At 35.9% G+C, this 16,216-nt stretch overlaps 1 protein-coding gene across 3 annotated transcripts in view; it reads right to left on the bottom strand.

Moving 5' to 3' along the window:
* KIF2A (kinesin heavy chain member 2A) overlaps window positions 1-16,216 on the bottom strand; it is an 82,540-nt gene that overhangs the window by 11,180 nt on the left and 55,144 nt on the right. For 2 of the 3 annotated variants that reach the window (XM_011992130.1, XM_011992129.1), the window contains 9 exons: window positions 15,397-15,487; window positions 15,200-15,263; window positions 14,185-14,276; window positions 13,416-13,558; window positions 12,837-13,041; window positions 11,375-11,485; window positions 10,260-10,327; window positions 4,559-4,672; window positions 3,273-3,423 (listed from right to left, as the gene is read on the bottom strand). In XM_011992130.1, the coding sequence (XP_011847520.1) occupies window positions 3,273-3,423; window positions 4,559-4,672; window positions 10,260-10,327; window positions 11,375-11,485; window positions 12,837-13,041; window positions 13,416-13,558; window positions 14,185-14,276; window positions 15,200-15,263; window positions 15,397-15,487 (1,039 nt within the window). The remainder of the gene's footprint in view (window positions 1-3,272; window positions 3,424-4,558; window positions 4,673-10,259; window positions 10,328-11,374; window positions 11,486-12,836; window positions 13,042-13,415; window positions 13,559-14,184; window positions 14,277-15,199; window positions 15,264-15,396; window positions 15,488-16,216) is intronic. The other variant, XM_011992131.1, reaches the window with a different exon arrangement.

Genomic DNA, 16,216 nt, shown 5'->3' with positions numbered 1-16,216 from the left:
ACGTTATGCACATGTACCCTACAACTTAAAGTATAATAATAATAAATAAATTAAAAAATATATATATACTATAATATATTTACCAGTTTTTATAGAAATTTCGATGGACAATTCACAATTTTACTTCATCAACAACAAACAACATATATAGTTGACTCTAAAACAATACATATTGGAACAGTACTCATCCACTTATATCTGGTTTTCAACCAATGCAGACTGAAAATACAGTATTTGAGAGATGTGAATCCTTCGTATTCAGAGGCCCAAGTTTTCACGTTTGCAAGTTCCATGGGGCCAACTCTGGGACTTGAGTATGCGCAATATGGGTATATTCAGGCAGTCCTGGAACCAATCCTCCATGTATAACTGGGGTACAACCAAATACAATATATTCATATTTTTGTCCTACAGCAAGTCAGAGCTTCTCTGATCCCAGGTCAGGTTCAGATGATAATTAAAAAAAAAAAAACAACTTTGGCTAGGCATGGTGGCTCACTCCTGTAATCCTAGCACTTTGGAAGGCTGAGGCAGGTGGATCACTTGAGGTCAGGAGTTCAAAACCAGCTTGACCATCATGGTGAAACCCCGTCTCTACTAAAAATATAAAATATTAGCTGGGCATGGTGACGTGCGCCTGTAATCCCAGCTACTTCGGAGGCTGAGGCAGGAGAATCACTTGAACCCGGGAGGCGGAGGTTGCAGTGAGCTGAGATCGTGCCACCACACTCTAGTCTGGGCGACAGAGCAAGATTCCATCTCAAAAACAAAACAAAACAAAAAAACAACTTCTCCGATCTCTAGAGCATGTCTTAGATGCTGTTCCATTTTAATCTACTTTGTTAAGACAATATAGCAATAATAATATATACACACGCACCAATACTTAACTAAGGCTAATGCTGAGTCATTGGAAGATAATTCCCTGGGAGTGGCACAGGTGACAGAAATGCACACTCTCTCAAACATGGAGGCTGTAAAAACTCATGATGTCATACTCCCCTGGATTAGTCTGGTCACCTAACTAACCTCTCCAAATTCAGGCTCTACAGAGGCCTAATAGATGCAAGAATAAAATGGAAAGATATGCTATGGGGAGTACTTATCTTGCTCTGGTTTTCCACATCTTTGGGAGGTAACATATTTAGATGCAGTGCAGGGTTTGCTTTAAAGAGTCTAAAAGCAATTACAGTCTCTCTTAAAAATTCTGGACACAAATGATGGACTGAGGCCAGGATCTCATTTTTAGTTTCTAGGTTCAAAGTTTAAAACTCTTACTTTGAACCAGGTTTTCCCAGTCTTGGAACTACTGACATTGTGTGGGGATAAGGTGAGGGGGACACTCCGGTGCACTGTATCATGTTCAGCAGCATTCCTGGCTCTACCCATTACATGCTAGCGGCATCACCTCAGTTGTGACAACCAAAATGTCCATACATTTTGCTTTGGGGGCCAAACTGCTCCTAGTTAAGAACCACTGCTTTAAGCCCTGCTTTAGTAATGGTGATTTGGAACATGGTAACAAAAAGTAGTGCATGTATTTGTTACTCTAGAATATTTTGGGCTAAGTATCTGCTACAAAGTATTAGAACTAACTAATGTTGTTTTCAAAGAACACTGTATTGCAGGTAGCAATCAGTTTAATTGGTACAAGGTTTGGCATTGGAATAAGAAAGATCTAAATTTCAATCCTGGCTTCTGTACTTACTACTTGTAAAATCTTGGTCAAATTATTTAAACCTTAGAATATCAGTTATAAAGTAGGGATAATTATAGTACCTACTACACTGAGTTATGATAATGAGATCAGATAATAAAATGCTTAGCAATATATATCATGTAGTAAAAGCTACTAATCAATGCTAACTTTTAACATGATGAGAAAATGCCATAAGACTTAGTGGGAATAGAATGACATAAAACTATACAGAATATGCATTTTAAAAACACACCTTTACATCTCACACACAGAAAAGAACCCTCTCAATACATTAAAAGCAATTATGTGAAAGTGTATTATATATGTCTTATTTCTTTATCTCTTTCTATTCTTATACAATGGGCATGTATTGTTTTTTGTAATTGGGAAATTACAAAAAAAATTTAAATTACAAAATATCATTAAAAATTTTAATCGTATAGAAAAGCAACCAGATTTGACAAATGTTAGTATTTTGCTGTTTGATTTTAATATAGTGCATGCATCCTTTCAATGTAGACACATATGTCTACAGTTCTTTTGTTTTTAGGCTTTTTTCAATTTGTTTTGAGATGGAGTCTCACTCTTGACACCCAGACTGGAGTGCAATGGTGGGATCTCAGCTCACTGCAGCCTCTGCCTCCCAGTTTCAAGCGATTCTCATCCCTCAACGTCCTGAGTAGCTGGGACTACTACAGGCATGAGCCACCACACTTGGCTGATTTTTTTATTGTTAGCTAATTTTTGTATTGTTAGTAGAGACAGGTTTTACCATGTTGGCAAGGCTGGTCTTGAACTCCTGACCTTAAGTGATCTGCCCACCTCAGCCTCCCAAAGTGCTGGGATTACAGGTGTGAGACACCGCGCCCAGCCTGTTTTCGAGCTTTTTAATATTTATTATATGTATAATTTTTAAAGTTGTTTTTCCCTATATTACTTTAATTTTTTCCCAAATTATAATATCAGACAACAATCTGAGGGAAAAAAATGAATAGTTTAGATTGGGGGTTGGATACTTCCTTAAAGGGCCAGATAATACATGTTGGGTTTATGAACCACACAGTCTCTGTTACTGCTGTTACGGTAAGAAAGCAGCCAGACAACCCTAAAGAGAATGTTCCAATAAAACTTTATTTGTAAAAACAGATGGCTGGCCCACAGGCTGTAGTTTGCTGACCCCTGACTTATTTATTCATTTATTTTAAGAGACAAGGTCTCGCTCTGTCACCTAGGCTAGAGTGCAGTGATGCTACAACAGCCCACTGCAGCCCAGAATTCCTGTACTTAAGCAATCCTCCTGCCTCAGCCTGCCTAGTAGCTAGACCTACAGGTGGATACCACCACACCTGGATGATTTTTAAATTTTTTATAGCAAAAGGTCTCATTAAATTGTCTAGGCTGGTCTTGCACTCCTGGCCTAAAGCAGTCCTCCCACTCAGCCTCCTAAATTGGTGGGATTACAGGCTTGAGCAACCACACCCACAGCCTGACCCCACTAAGTGATAGTTTTCAGTTAAGTTCTGCTACTGATGAACTAAGATGATATCACTTACAACTATAGTAAGTCACTCACATTTTGTTCACAAAGAAGTTTTAGATCGTCTCTCTGAGGGGAACTCCCCACACCCCACTGTGTCTCTAAGTCATCAATCTGGTTTGGTGGATGGTGCATTATTGGACGAACATCACCAGCAGCAGTTGGATCTACAGTCAATTCTTTGACCCTATAAATATATAAGAGGTATCTAAAGTTAAAAACACTCATGCAGAGGAACAAGAAAATACCAACCTATTCAATATACAAGCAATTCAGTTAACATACTAAGATTGATGATGTCACCTTTATAGGTAAAATTTATCTGAAATCTATAGAAACACATAAATGGTTGTTTAATTTTAGGAAATCTACTTAGATAACTTTATATAATTCATATTATATTAATTATATCAAATATAATTATTGTGCAAACTAAATGAGAATTAACAAAGTATGTAGATTCAGTATTCAAAGAAAAAAGTTGCAATTTAAAAATTTTTTTTAATTTTCAATTTTTTTACTACTGGTTCATCAGAGTGAATGTTATTGCAATTAAATTATATGAACCGAAAAATGTAAACAATAACAGTTAGACCAATAACTGGATCACTGCTGAAACAAAACAAAAAAAAAACCCTGCAGATTTCTGGTAGTTATCATGCTCAATTAAAATAGCTACATGTAAAATAATTTTATTTATAATGTATAAAGATTATAAGGTTTTAAGTTTTATCATTTGAAAAGAGTTTACTCATTATATTTAAACTTACACATTTGGGAGAGGGTAAGCTTTCTTTACTTTAAAAAAAAAAAAACACTTTTTGTTTTTCACCACAGTGGCCAGGTTGGTCTAGAATTCTCAACCTCAGGTGATCCACCAACCTCTGCCTCCCAAAGTGCTGGGAGTACAGGTGTAACCCACCACGCCCAGCCAAAAGAGGGTAAACTTTCTATGTCAAGAGGCTCCTTGCAGACAAGGAAACTCATAAGATCATACAGCATAAAGGCAATCTCTTCATTTTAAGCAAGATAATTTATCTTTTAACAATTTATCTTTTAATGGTAAGTATGCAAAAGTGACATCATCCTTAAAAATATGAGGGGGAAATAGGAAGCCTGAATTCTAAATCAACATTTTAAAGCAAACAAATTAATAAAAGACATAAGAATGCAGATCATGCAGTACAACCACCACCTGCCAAATGAAATGAAAATGAAAACTAAAATGGCTCAGGACAAACATAGCAAATGAAATGTTTATACAAAGCACAATTCAAAAGAAACTATAAAAATAAACATCTTATGTATAGAATGAAGTAGACCTGGTAACTGAAGGAGAAAAGTCGTCATATTCATAAGAAGGAGAGAGATCAGGGCGACTGCCACTACCCTGTGAGAAGGGAATGTCTGATGGACTAATTCCAAACTCCTTTACTCTGCAGCACCAAAACAGCAACAAATTAAAAGAAAATGCTCTTGAAAGACAGCAATGCACATTGCACATTTTCATTTAGTATTCACTTTTGTTTAGAAAAGGATATTGATAGTTGTGACAATGTATTTAGAATATTATTTTACAAATAACAAATTTTAAGAGGTTTTTGAACATCTTTGTTCTATCGATCCCCTGCTCTATAGTCCTAGGTCTTTCCTTTCTGGTGTATTTTCCTCTTTTCTCATAATCCTTCCTAGAAGTTTAACTAAATCACTTAAATCTGAAATGCCCCTCTAACTACATGACCACTCAATCTAATTTCTTCATGTAGTCAGTACCATGACTATTTGTTTATTAGCATTCATGGCTCTTCAACGTTTTTGCCATCTTTTTCAAACTGGACACAAGGGAATTAAGTACTAATGCCTTAAGGCATCCATTGTTTGTAATGAATTAACTTCTTTCCTATGCATCCAGAATGGTATTAGCTGTGAAATGTCCTTAATATAACTGAGAAAATATTCACTCTATTTTCAGTGGTTGGTGATTCAGATGAAGAACTCTGGTTGAGAACAGCCTTTAGTAATGAAATTTAAATTGCTTTTGTTAACATCTTCAAGTTACATTTAACCAAATTATGATTTTTCTCACCCCATCTATGTAATTCCTTATGTCTCCTTTGGGCCAACTCTATTTCATATCAATATAAAATATTTAAGTACCTCCTACATGTCAGGTATTAGGATTAGTCATTGTTAGGCATTATATTATTTAGTCCTTCAACCATCTTTGATTTTATAGATGAGAAAAATGACTCAGAAATAAAGTATCTTCTCTAAGGTCACTCACTGAGAATGTGGCATAACTGAGGTTAAAACCTAGTCCTGAGTACAAAGCCTACGTTATTTAAACACTTCAATATAATAATCATATTCTCTGATTTTCTTGTCATTTCCCTTAGGTTGAACTAAATGAAATTCCCTTCTTTATAGGTCAAAAACAAGTATCAATATCTTCATATAAATCAAACTAACATATTTCCTCTACTAACAGTCTTTCTTTGACCTATTGGTAATATCTACTGTCAAAGGTTCAATATTGGATTCATCTGCCCTTTATCCTTGAAAGTTTATTTACCACACATGCTGAAAAATGTAAATATCTTTTTTTTTTCTTTTTGAGATAAGGTCTCACCATATCACCCAGACTGTACTGCAGTGGCTCAATCATGGCTCACTGCAGCCTTGACTCAAGTGATCCTCCCATCTCAGCTGGGACTACCAGTGGCGCGCCACCACCCCCAGCTAATTTTTTATTTTTTTGTAGAGATGTGGTCTCATTAGGTTGCTCAGGATGGTCTCAAACTCCTGGACTCAAGTGATCCTCCTGCCTTGGCCTCCCAAAGTACTAGGATTAAAAGCATGAGCTACGGCATCTGGCCTGAAAAATCTAAATTTCTAATATTAACAATTATTTTCACTCCCACCCCATTTCTTATCTAAATCTTTCAATTTAGACACACTATTAGCTTCATCCACACATTTTTTCCTCTATCCAAAGCTCTCTTGCCCAAGCCAAACTATACTACCTACAAGAATCATATTCTTCAATGTTACTAAAAACTCCTAATCACTCTAATCACTCTAACCTCTTCCATTACGCAAAGATTAAGTATCTCTGCTTCAGGATAGAGGCCACTGTCTGTTTTTCACATATCCTATAATTTTTTTTCCCTTGGTACAACCATTCCTTCCACTCTGAAAGTTTTCCCCTGTACTCCCCTCTAAAATATCTCTAACTGTCTCGCTGGGTGCAGTGGCTTATGCTGTAATCCCAGCACTTGCAGAGGCTGAGGTGGGCAGATCACTTATGGTCAGGAGTTCGAGACCAGCCTGGCCAACATGGTGAAACTCCATCTCTACTAAAAAATACAAAAAAATTAGCTGGGCGTGGTGACGGGCACCTGTAATCCCAGCTACTTGGAAGGCTGAGGCAGGAGAATCGCTTGAACCCAGAAGTCAGAGGCTGTAGTGGGCTGAGATTGTGCCACTGTACTCCAGCCTGGGTGACATAGCAAGACTTCATCTTAAATAAATAAATAAAGTATCTCTAATTGTCATCTGATGAACTGGACTTGTCAACTTAATCACTTAGCAGCAATGTGTACTGTTACAAACTATCTCACAATTCCCACATAAAATTTTCAAAGTATATGATTCTAATATAAGGATATGAAAAAACATTGCTTTCACATCTGTCTAACTGAATTTTTAAGACAGAACTGCTCACTAAAGTAGCAACAGGAATAACTATTCCTATTATTTCAGGTACTGTGCTAAACATTTTACACAGATCACTTCTTTTACTCCTCAAAAACAATCCTTTAAGATGGACACGGTCATTAACTGTCCATTCTAAAGATGAGGAAATAAGGGCCGAGAGAGGTTAAGTAACTTTCCCGAGGCTTTGGTACCATTAAGTAGTAAGGAAGTTATTAAACCTATTTTGTCCTGAGAAATAACACTTCCATGATCACTAAGCTATGTCTTAAATACAAAAAAGTTTAAACAGTTAAGAGAGAAATAGTTTCCTAAAAATATGAAAATTTTAATGTAATGCCATCTACCCACCACCTCAAAGTTTTGGCCTAAATAAAATAAGGCAGATTTAGCATAAAGGAGGAATTAATTATTTTTGGCTGTTAAAAAAAATATTGACTCTTAAGGTCATAAAACATTGGTATGAGTATCAAGGAAGGTTGAAAATCTTTATTCCTAGAGATTTGGAAATAAAATTGAAAAAATTATGTGTTTGATATGGTTAGGCCCTGTGTCCCCACTCAAATCTCATCTTGAATTATTATTTCCAAGTGTCAAGGGAGAGACCAGGTGGAGGTAATTGAATCATGGGGGCAACTTCCTCCATGCTGTTCTCGTGATAGTGCGTTCTCGTAAGATCTAATGGTTTTATAGGAGGCTCTTCCCAAGTTTGCTTGGTGCTTCTCCTTCCTGCTACCTTGTGAAGGTGCCTTTCTTCCCCTTCCCCTTCCACCATGACTGTAAGTTTCCTGAGGCCTCTGTGGCCATGCTGAACTGTGAGTCAAATAAACCTTCGTAAATTCCCCAGTCTCAAGTATTCCTTTGTAGCAGTGTGAGAACGGATTAATATAGTCTCCCAAATGGTTAGTCATGTTGCAAGTGAGTTACATGAGATAACAGTAGGTTAAAACATTTTACTTTGACCTAAGCGAACTAGAGGAACAGCTAGATATAGCATTTTCACAATATTAGGGAGCAATCTTTTGTCGTCTCAAATCTTAAGAAACAGAGGGGTTTTGTTTGTTTTAATTCTATAACATGGCAAGAATCTACTACACTAGGCTGTTCCTCATCTTTCTCAAGAATTATTCTGAAATAAGAACATTTTAAATTAATGATAAAAATCCCACATATCAAAAATGTTAATTACAAAGATCAATTAAAACTAACACAATAAGCTACGAGCTCATAATTCAAACTTTAAAAGGGATTAAATTTAGAAAATACAATAGTTCATACTTAGAAATGTAGTTCTATTACTTTTTTCTTTTTTAAGACAAGGTCTTGCTCTGTTGCCCAGGCTAGAGTACAGTGGTGTGATCACAACTCACTGTAGATTCAACATTCCAGGTTCAAGCAATCCTCTCACCTCAGCCCCCCAAGTGCCTGGGACTACAGATGCAAGCCACTACACCAGGCTAATTTTTGTATTTTTTATAGAGATGGGGTTTTGCTATGTTGCCCAGGCTGGTCTTGAATTTCTGGGCTCAAGCAATCCACCCGCCTGGGCCACCAAAAGCACTGGGATTAAAGGTATAAGCCACTGCACCTGGCCCTATTACATTTTTAAAGAAGTGATTATATTTTAATACCTTTTTACAAAAGCTCAATAGGTTTATACTGTCCAACAGTGTTTACTACCATTAAAAAAATCTCTTTAGAAACAAGATGCAAAAAAATCTGGGGGGTTATAATACCATTTGTGTAATGTTCAAATACAGCTACCTATGTTACCGAGAGATAACATTCATAGGTAGTAAAATTATTTTTATAAAGAGGACAAAAAAAACAAGTAAAGTATTCCATAGAAGTTAATACATGGGTTACATCGGGGTAGAGATAAATGAATAAGGCATGTTATTCAGGATTTGTGAACAGGAAGGAGCACATGGGGAACCTTTTGGGGGGCCAATAATGCTCTATTTCCCAAACCAATGACAGGAGTTTTCACTTTATAAATATCCATTATCTATTTAATTATTCACTTATACTTTAGGTACTTTTCTATATGCATAAGTATTTTACATTTTAATAAAAAATTTTAAAATAACATTTCCATAGTGATTAAAACAAAGAAATAGGACAGATACTTCTGTCCAGCAAAATTAAGAGAACTGTTATACTAGAATTAAGAGAACTGCTATACTAGAAATGGATTACAAAGAGGAATTTTGTCTCTAGGTTAAAATCACAAATTTAACATGTGAGAAGAGAAATTTAACATTAAACAGTCATTCAAAATAAGATCAGTGGTAAATAAAGTCACTCAAGAGAAGTGGGGAAAAAATCTATGGATCATATATAAATATGCCCATTATAATTCAAAGTTCCAAAGGCATTTCATGACTATATAGAATAAACTGCTTTAGTAGTCTATAATGCATTCTGTCCTTCTATCTGTAATAACCCAGTTATAATATTTATAACGTTTTTAAGACTATTAATATGAATAACAAAAATGTAACCCACATAGAACACCAGAAAGGGCCAGGCGGGGTGGCTCACGGCTGTAATCCTAGCACTTTGGGTGGCCGAGGTGGGTGGATCACCTGAGGTCAGGAGTTCAAGACCAGCCTAGCCAACATAGTGAAACGCAGCCTCTACTAAAAATATAAAAATTAGCCGGGTATGGTGGCACACGCCTGTGGTCCCAGATACCCAGGAGACTGAGGCAGGAAAATCGCTTGAACCCAGGAAGTGGAGGTTGCAGTGAGCTGAGATCACACCACTGCACTCCAGCCTGAGTGACAGAACGAGACTCTGTCTCAAAAAATAAATTTAAAAAAAAAAAAAAAAAAAAGGAACACCAGAAAGAACTGTGCTATCACTTCTTCCTCAAATCCTAGATTCCCCATATATAGCATTTAATATTATCAGGAATAATCTGGACCATATACCAAAACAATTTAAGAAATACAAACTAGTCCCTGACATTGATTTACTTCAGAGTTTTAATGTAATAAGAAGAATTTGCATGATTTAAATGCAGTAAAATATTAGGAAATAAAACAGTGAAATGGAAACCTTGTTCTAGGATAAAAAGACCAATTTTACTAAAGTGATTAATCCCTTCCCAAATTACCCATTTCCACTGATTTTTAGAATTTGACAAAATGATTCTACATATCATCTTAAGGAATAATATGCAAAACATTTTTTTTTTGAAAATTGAAAGAATAATGTAGTAAGATTTACCCTATCAGATATTAAATTATACTGCATACTGCTCTACTCCCCTCAAATTTCAAAATGGAGAACTATCTCTCATACCTATTTGCATATCTTAACGTATTAAGAGTATTTTCACAGGATGCCATTCCTGGAGAGATTGTGGCAATCTACAGAAAAAAAAAATGCAGAGGTAAAGAAAATGTCATAAATGATCAAGACAATAATACCGACATGCAGCTCATTTAGGTCTAATCTTACCATGATTATTTAAAAATAAAGACTTATTAATGTTATCTCAACTCCAAGATTATATTATCATATCTATAATCAGATAAAGTCTAGTTAAATACAAACTATGAAGGCACCAGAAAACAATCAAAATCCAGCAGAAATGGAGGAGGTTAACACCTGGAAGGAATAGTACTGACTGATCCCCACTCCACCCGACCTTTTTTTTTTAAACAGCTTTTTAACAGAGGGCAAGCTCTGCTGCTGTCACACAGGGCAACTAAAACTTAACTGAAAACTTGCAGTCTCTCTGGTTAAGAAATTAAAGGATATAGTTTGGGAGTGCACTTCATAGCAGCTGGAAAAGTAAACTTTGTCCCAGAAGGGAAAGTGCTACAGAGAGTATGGTACTCTCCCTTCTGGGACAAACTTTTATATATAAACTGCCCAAATCCCTAGCTGATTCCTGACCTAGACATACACAAGGCAAACTATAGGCAACACAGCTAAATCTGAAAGGACTAAACAAAGCTTTCAATTACAGTTGTTGCCCAGGGGAGATGAGAGTTTGGAGTAAGTTTAAATTTCTGCTAAACAAAAAACCAATAATCTTCAGAAGAACATAACAGAATCCAGTCTCTACGTTCATTCATAGTACACATGATATAACCCCAAATTACCAGACATATGACCATAAAGAAAAGTGTGACCTATACTCAAAATGAAAGAGAGAGAGAGAAAGAGAAAGAGAAAAAGAAAAAGGAAAAAAATCAAGAAAGACCAGCCCTCGAGAACACCTAGATGCTGAAATTATATAACTGCAATATAATCCTCTCTATCAGAGTGGGAGGGACCACATCTTAAATATCACCATATCACTCATAATAGAAGGTTTCAAATGATTGTCACTAACTAATACATTTTCCATAAATATTGTGTAGTTATTCCTTCAGGATTAAAATAAAACAAACAAAAAATAAACTTACCATGCAGGTACGAGAGTTTTCACCTATGAAAGAATCTCTTAACACCTGAGTGAGTTTACTTGCACGGAAAGGAGTATGAGGTTTATTTCTACCTAAGGCTCTAATGCACTCCTGAAAATTAAGAAAACAAGTCTCACAGATTAGTCTTTCTTATAAAGGGTAATCTTAATTAACATATGTTAAAAGGTCTCTTACTACAACTTCAACATTTAAGGTCTGATCAGCTGTGAAAATTCTACTAACAGTTTTATTTATTTTTTTTTTTTTGAGACAAAGTCTCGCTCTGTCACCCAGGCTGGAGTATGGTGGCGTAATCTTGGCTCACTACAACCTTTGCCTCCGGGCTTCAGGCAATTCTCCTACCCCAGGCTCCCAAGTAGCTGGGATTACAGGTGCCCGCCACCACGCCTGGCTAAGCTTTGTATTTTTAGTAGAGATGGGGTTTCACCATGTTGGCCAGGCTGGTATCGAACTCCTAACCTCAGGGGATCCACCCGCCTCAGCCTCCCAAAGTCCTGGGATTACAGGTGTGAGCCACTGCGCCTGGCCAACAGTTTTAAAGCATAGTGTAGATGTTTCCACAAATGCTAATTCAAGAAAATAAAAAATGACAACAAAAAAACCTACTTTATTCTTCCAAGAGGTATTTCTGGAAACTATGACTAGTGTTTGAAAGTGACAGGCAGTAGGATAACCGTAAAAAGTTAATTTCTTAACATGGCACTCCAAAAGAAAAAAACACAGTCTTATTATAGCCTTCCCAGCTTTGCTTTTCTACTCAAGGAAAATATGTAATAACCTGGCCTAACATTTTGAAAGCCATTCCACATTTTTCCGAGAAACTATTTCTTAGCTCAATTCAGTGGTTCATTGCCCTCCTCCTAGAAAATATGGCTGATTAAGACCCTCTGGGCTGGGCACAGTGGCTCGTGCCTGTAATTCAAGCACTTTGGAAGGTAGATCACGACGTCAGAAGTTCGAGACCAGCCTAGCCAACATGGTGAAACCCCTATCTACTAAAAATACAAATATTAGCTGGGCGTGGTGGTACGTGCCTGTAATCCCAGCCGCTGGGGAGGTTGAAGTAGGAGAATGGCTTGAACCCAGGAGGTGGAAGTTGCAGTGAGCTGAGATTGCACCTGAGACTATACTGAGAGTACTCCAGTCTGGGCGACAGAGCAAGACTCAGTCTCAAGAAAAATAAAGACCTTCTGGAGTCTACCTATGTAGCCCCAGAACTGACCTACCCTCTCACATATCCTTTATCCCATCTAAAAAGAATAAAGAATGTGTGCAAGGAAAAATTCTGGGTATAATAAAATCACATTATGAATTACAAGCATCTGAATTTCGAAAATCTCTCTTTTTATTAGGTAAAACAAGTACTATTATTTTGCAACTGAGTAAAGAAAATTAAAGTTAAAAGCAAAAGACCTTTCATGATAAAATATATTTTATTTACCTTGAGTGCTAAAAGGCTTTTATTAATTTCAGCACCTTCAAGCCTAGTTTGCCTGTCCGCACTGGAAGTATCAGCTCCTCTTTCATTTCCAGCCAAATCAATGAGAGAAAATTTGCCATGTAGTTTTCCTTTCCTTCTAAGAATAATCTGAAACACTGCATGGCTCCGAGATGAATGTGCATTTGCAGATGTTTGACCGGATGTTCTGCAATATGATTAGGGACATCTTGATACATAAAAACTTCAATTAACATGTTCAAACCACATTATTTTCATTAAAAACAACAGCAGCAACAAACACCGATTTAGCTAGTTTTCATCTTTTAAATACAGATAAGACACTGAGTTGTAACACTTACACAGAACCAGATTCATACAATTTAATCTGGCATATTTCTAATATATTTGTAATATAGTATCAATATAATAATTGTCACTCACACTTACATGTAACACAAGTTTTTATGAACAATGATTTTCACTTCCAAGATGTATTGACAGATAACATCCTCGTTTTGTTATGCTATACCCAAAGTTTCTAAAACTGAAGTTTCCTTTCTTAATCAAAATGAAATTTACCTGCAACTGTTGCCTATGTCAATGAGTTTCAGTACATCTTCAACACATTTGACCTCCCGTTCCTGTAATCCCACCACTTGAACCTGCTGTTTTCCATCTTCTAGAACTCTTAATTTTGTTTTCCTATTTAGCAAGTCAAACACCTATGAAAAACCATATTCAAATTAGAAAACTAGCTTTAAAGTAAAAAAGAGGCTAGGCACAGTGGCTCACGCCTGCAATCCCAGCATTTTGGGAGGCTGAGGCAGGAGGATGGCTTGAGCTCAGGAGTTCAAAACCAGCCTGGGCAACATAGTGAGACGCTGTCTCTGCTAAAAACAAAAAAAAATTAGCTGGGCATGGTGGTGCATGCCTATAGTCGCAGCTACTAGGAAAGCTGAGGCGGGAAGCTCATGAGATTGAAGCTACAGTGAGCTGTGATCATGCCACTGCACTCCAGCATGGGTGACAGAGCGAGATCCTGTGGCAATTAAAATATCAGTTCTATAAAAATAAGTCACCCAGAGTTTAAGAATTATTTCAGAGATTAAAATAATAATTAGAATAAGAATTCTCAACATTGAAGTTGAAAAGTTTCAAAGGACATTTTAAAAAAAACTCATAAATTCTAACATAAAAGTTCTAAATACACATAAATTATGGTGGTCAAGGCTGCACAACAATGTGAATATATTTAATGCCACTGTAAATGGTTAAAATGGCAAATGTTATGTTTTATTTATATATATATATATTTTAAAAAATTAAAATTAAAAAAGTTCCCACTTACCTTTCCACTATAAATTTCAAAGAAGGTTGCATATACTTGAAGTTCTAGCTTCTTATAGTTTGGCTTCTTTAGCATTAAAAAGACATCTCGAGCTGTCAAGAATTTCATATACAGAAAATTGAGATGCAATAAATATTTTTAAAAAGCAACTCAAATTGTCTATTTCTAGAGAAATCAGTTAATCTTTACCTAGGATAATAGTATCAATAATAAAAATGAGAAATAAAGTGAATATTGATTTTACAAAAAATAGTATTAATAAAAGCTATTATCTTTCATATTGCATAAAAGGGTGCTACTTTTATTTGTATATATTAGTATTTATATTTATAAATAGCATAAAATTACAGGTGGTCATAATGAAGTTATTCTCATACCATAGTTAGCTTTTTACAGTTCAGAAATTCAACAATTGAGACTAATCTCCAACAATGTGCTAGAATACGCTGACAAATATAATCAAGATTTCTGCCCCCTCAAAGTCAATCTTACAGTTTTTTTTGTTTGTTTGTTTTTGAGATGGGGTCTTGCTCTGTTGCCCAGGCTGGAATGCAGTGGCGTGGTCTTGGCTCACTGCAACCTCTGCTTCCTGGGTTCAAACGATTCTTCTGTCTCAGCCTCCCGAGTAGCTGGGATTACAGGTGCCTGCCACCACACCTGGCTAAGTTTTTTTTTCGTATTTTTAGTAGAGATGGGGTTTCACCATGTTGGCCAGGCTGGTCTCGAACTCCTGACCTCAAGTGATCCACCCACCTTGGCCTCCCAAAGTGCAGGGATTATAGGCGTGAACCACCACGCCCAGCCTACAGTTCTTTTCTTCTTAAAAAAAAAAAAAAAAACTTGTGAATATATAATCTTACAGTTCTTTTCAAGCAATCTAATAACCTATAATTGACATAACAGACAGTCAATATAGCATTATAGTTGCTGAACAATATTTTAAAGCCTTATTTCAAAGTTACCTGAATAATACCTAAGAAGAATATTCCAAATTATATGGAAAAAGGACAGTTACCTGCTAATGCATAAATTCCTTTAGAACAATCTTGGTTCTTTCCTGAAAAGTCACCACCCATAGTCTATATTTTAAAAAGAAAATAAAGAACAGACATTACTCAGGAATAACTCTTAAGAATTTAGGTCTCGGAATTAGGCTATAAGGAAAAGAAACTGTAGCTTCACACAGGAATGTAACTTTAATAAATCACTTACATGAGTTTTTCCACTTCCAGTCTGCCCATAAGCAAAGCATGTAGCCATTCCTCTTTCAAATATAGTTTCCACTAGTGGTCTAGCAGTAAACCTTAAAAATAAAATGCATCAGTCAGAATGTGTCACCAATATTTTGATGAATAAAAGTAATGCTGAGTAATACAAAGTATTTTATTAATAAACAAAACTTAACAGCAAGATTCTAAACAAATCTTTGTTAAAAATTTTAAATAACAATATCAAAGAATTGATTTAAGAATTTTAAATATCATATGCTAAAATTACTTAAAGCTACTTAAAGCATAATTTCAAGCAATATTTCCATAATAAACAATGGTCACAATAAGGCATATACAATAAAAACAAAAGGTATTATAATTTCAACAAAAACAGAATAAACAAGAGTGGTAATCTCAATTTTAAAAAGTTAACAGAGGAAAAAAACTGCAAAAATATTATCTTTAGACCATCTAAATAAATAGAAAAATGATGACTACCTTGAATTTAGACAAGTAATTTATACTTAAGGAAAAAGAATATATATTGTGCTTACAGGACATTGAATTCTATTAATAAGTTGACAGCCTCAATTTTGGAAAATGATACCTAAATATTATGGCTTGAATTATATTTCTTTTTTTCTTTTTTTGAGATGAAGTCTCAGTCTTGTCCCCCAGGCTGGAGTGCAAATGGCGCAATCTCAGCTCACTGGAACCTCCGCCTCCCGAGTTCAAGCAATTCTCCTGCCTCAGTCTCTGAGTAGCTGGGATTACAGGCACCTGCCACCACGCCCAGCTAATTTTTGTATTTTTAGTAGAGA

This window comes from Mandrillus leucophaeus, unplaced genomic scaffold, assembly GCF_000951045.1.
Source record: "Mandrillus leucophaeus isolate KB7577 unplaced genomic scaffold, Mleu.le_1.0 Scaffold403, whole genome shotgun sequence".
Taxonomy (NCBI): domain Eukaryota; kingdom Metazoa; phylum Chordata; class Mammalia; order Primates; family Cercopithecidae; genus Mandrillus; species Mandrillus leucophaeus.
This window is presented reverse-complemented; position numbering and strand designations above follow the sequence as displayed.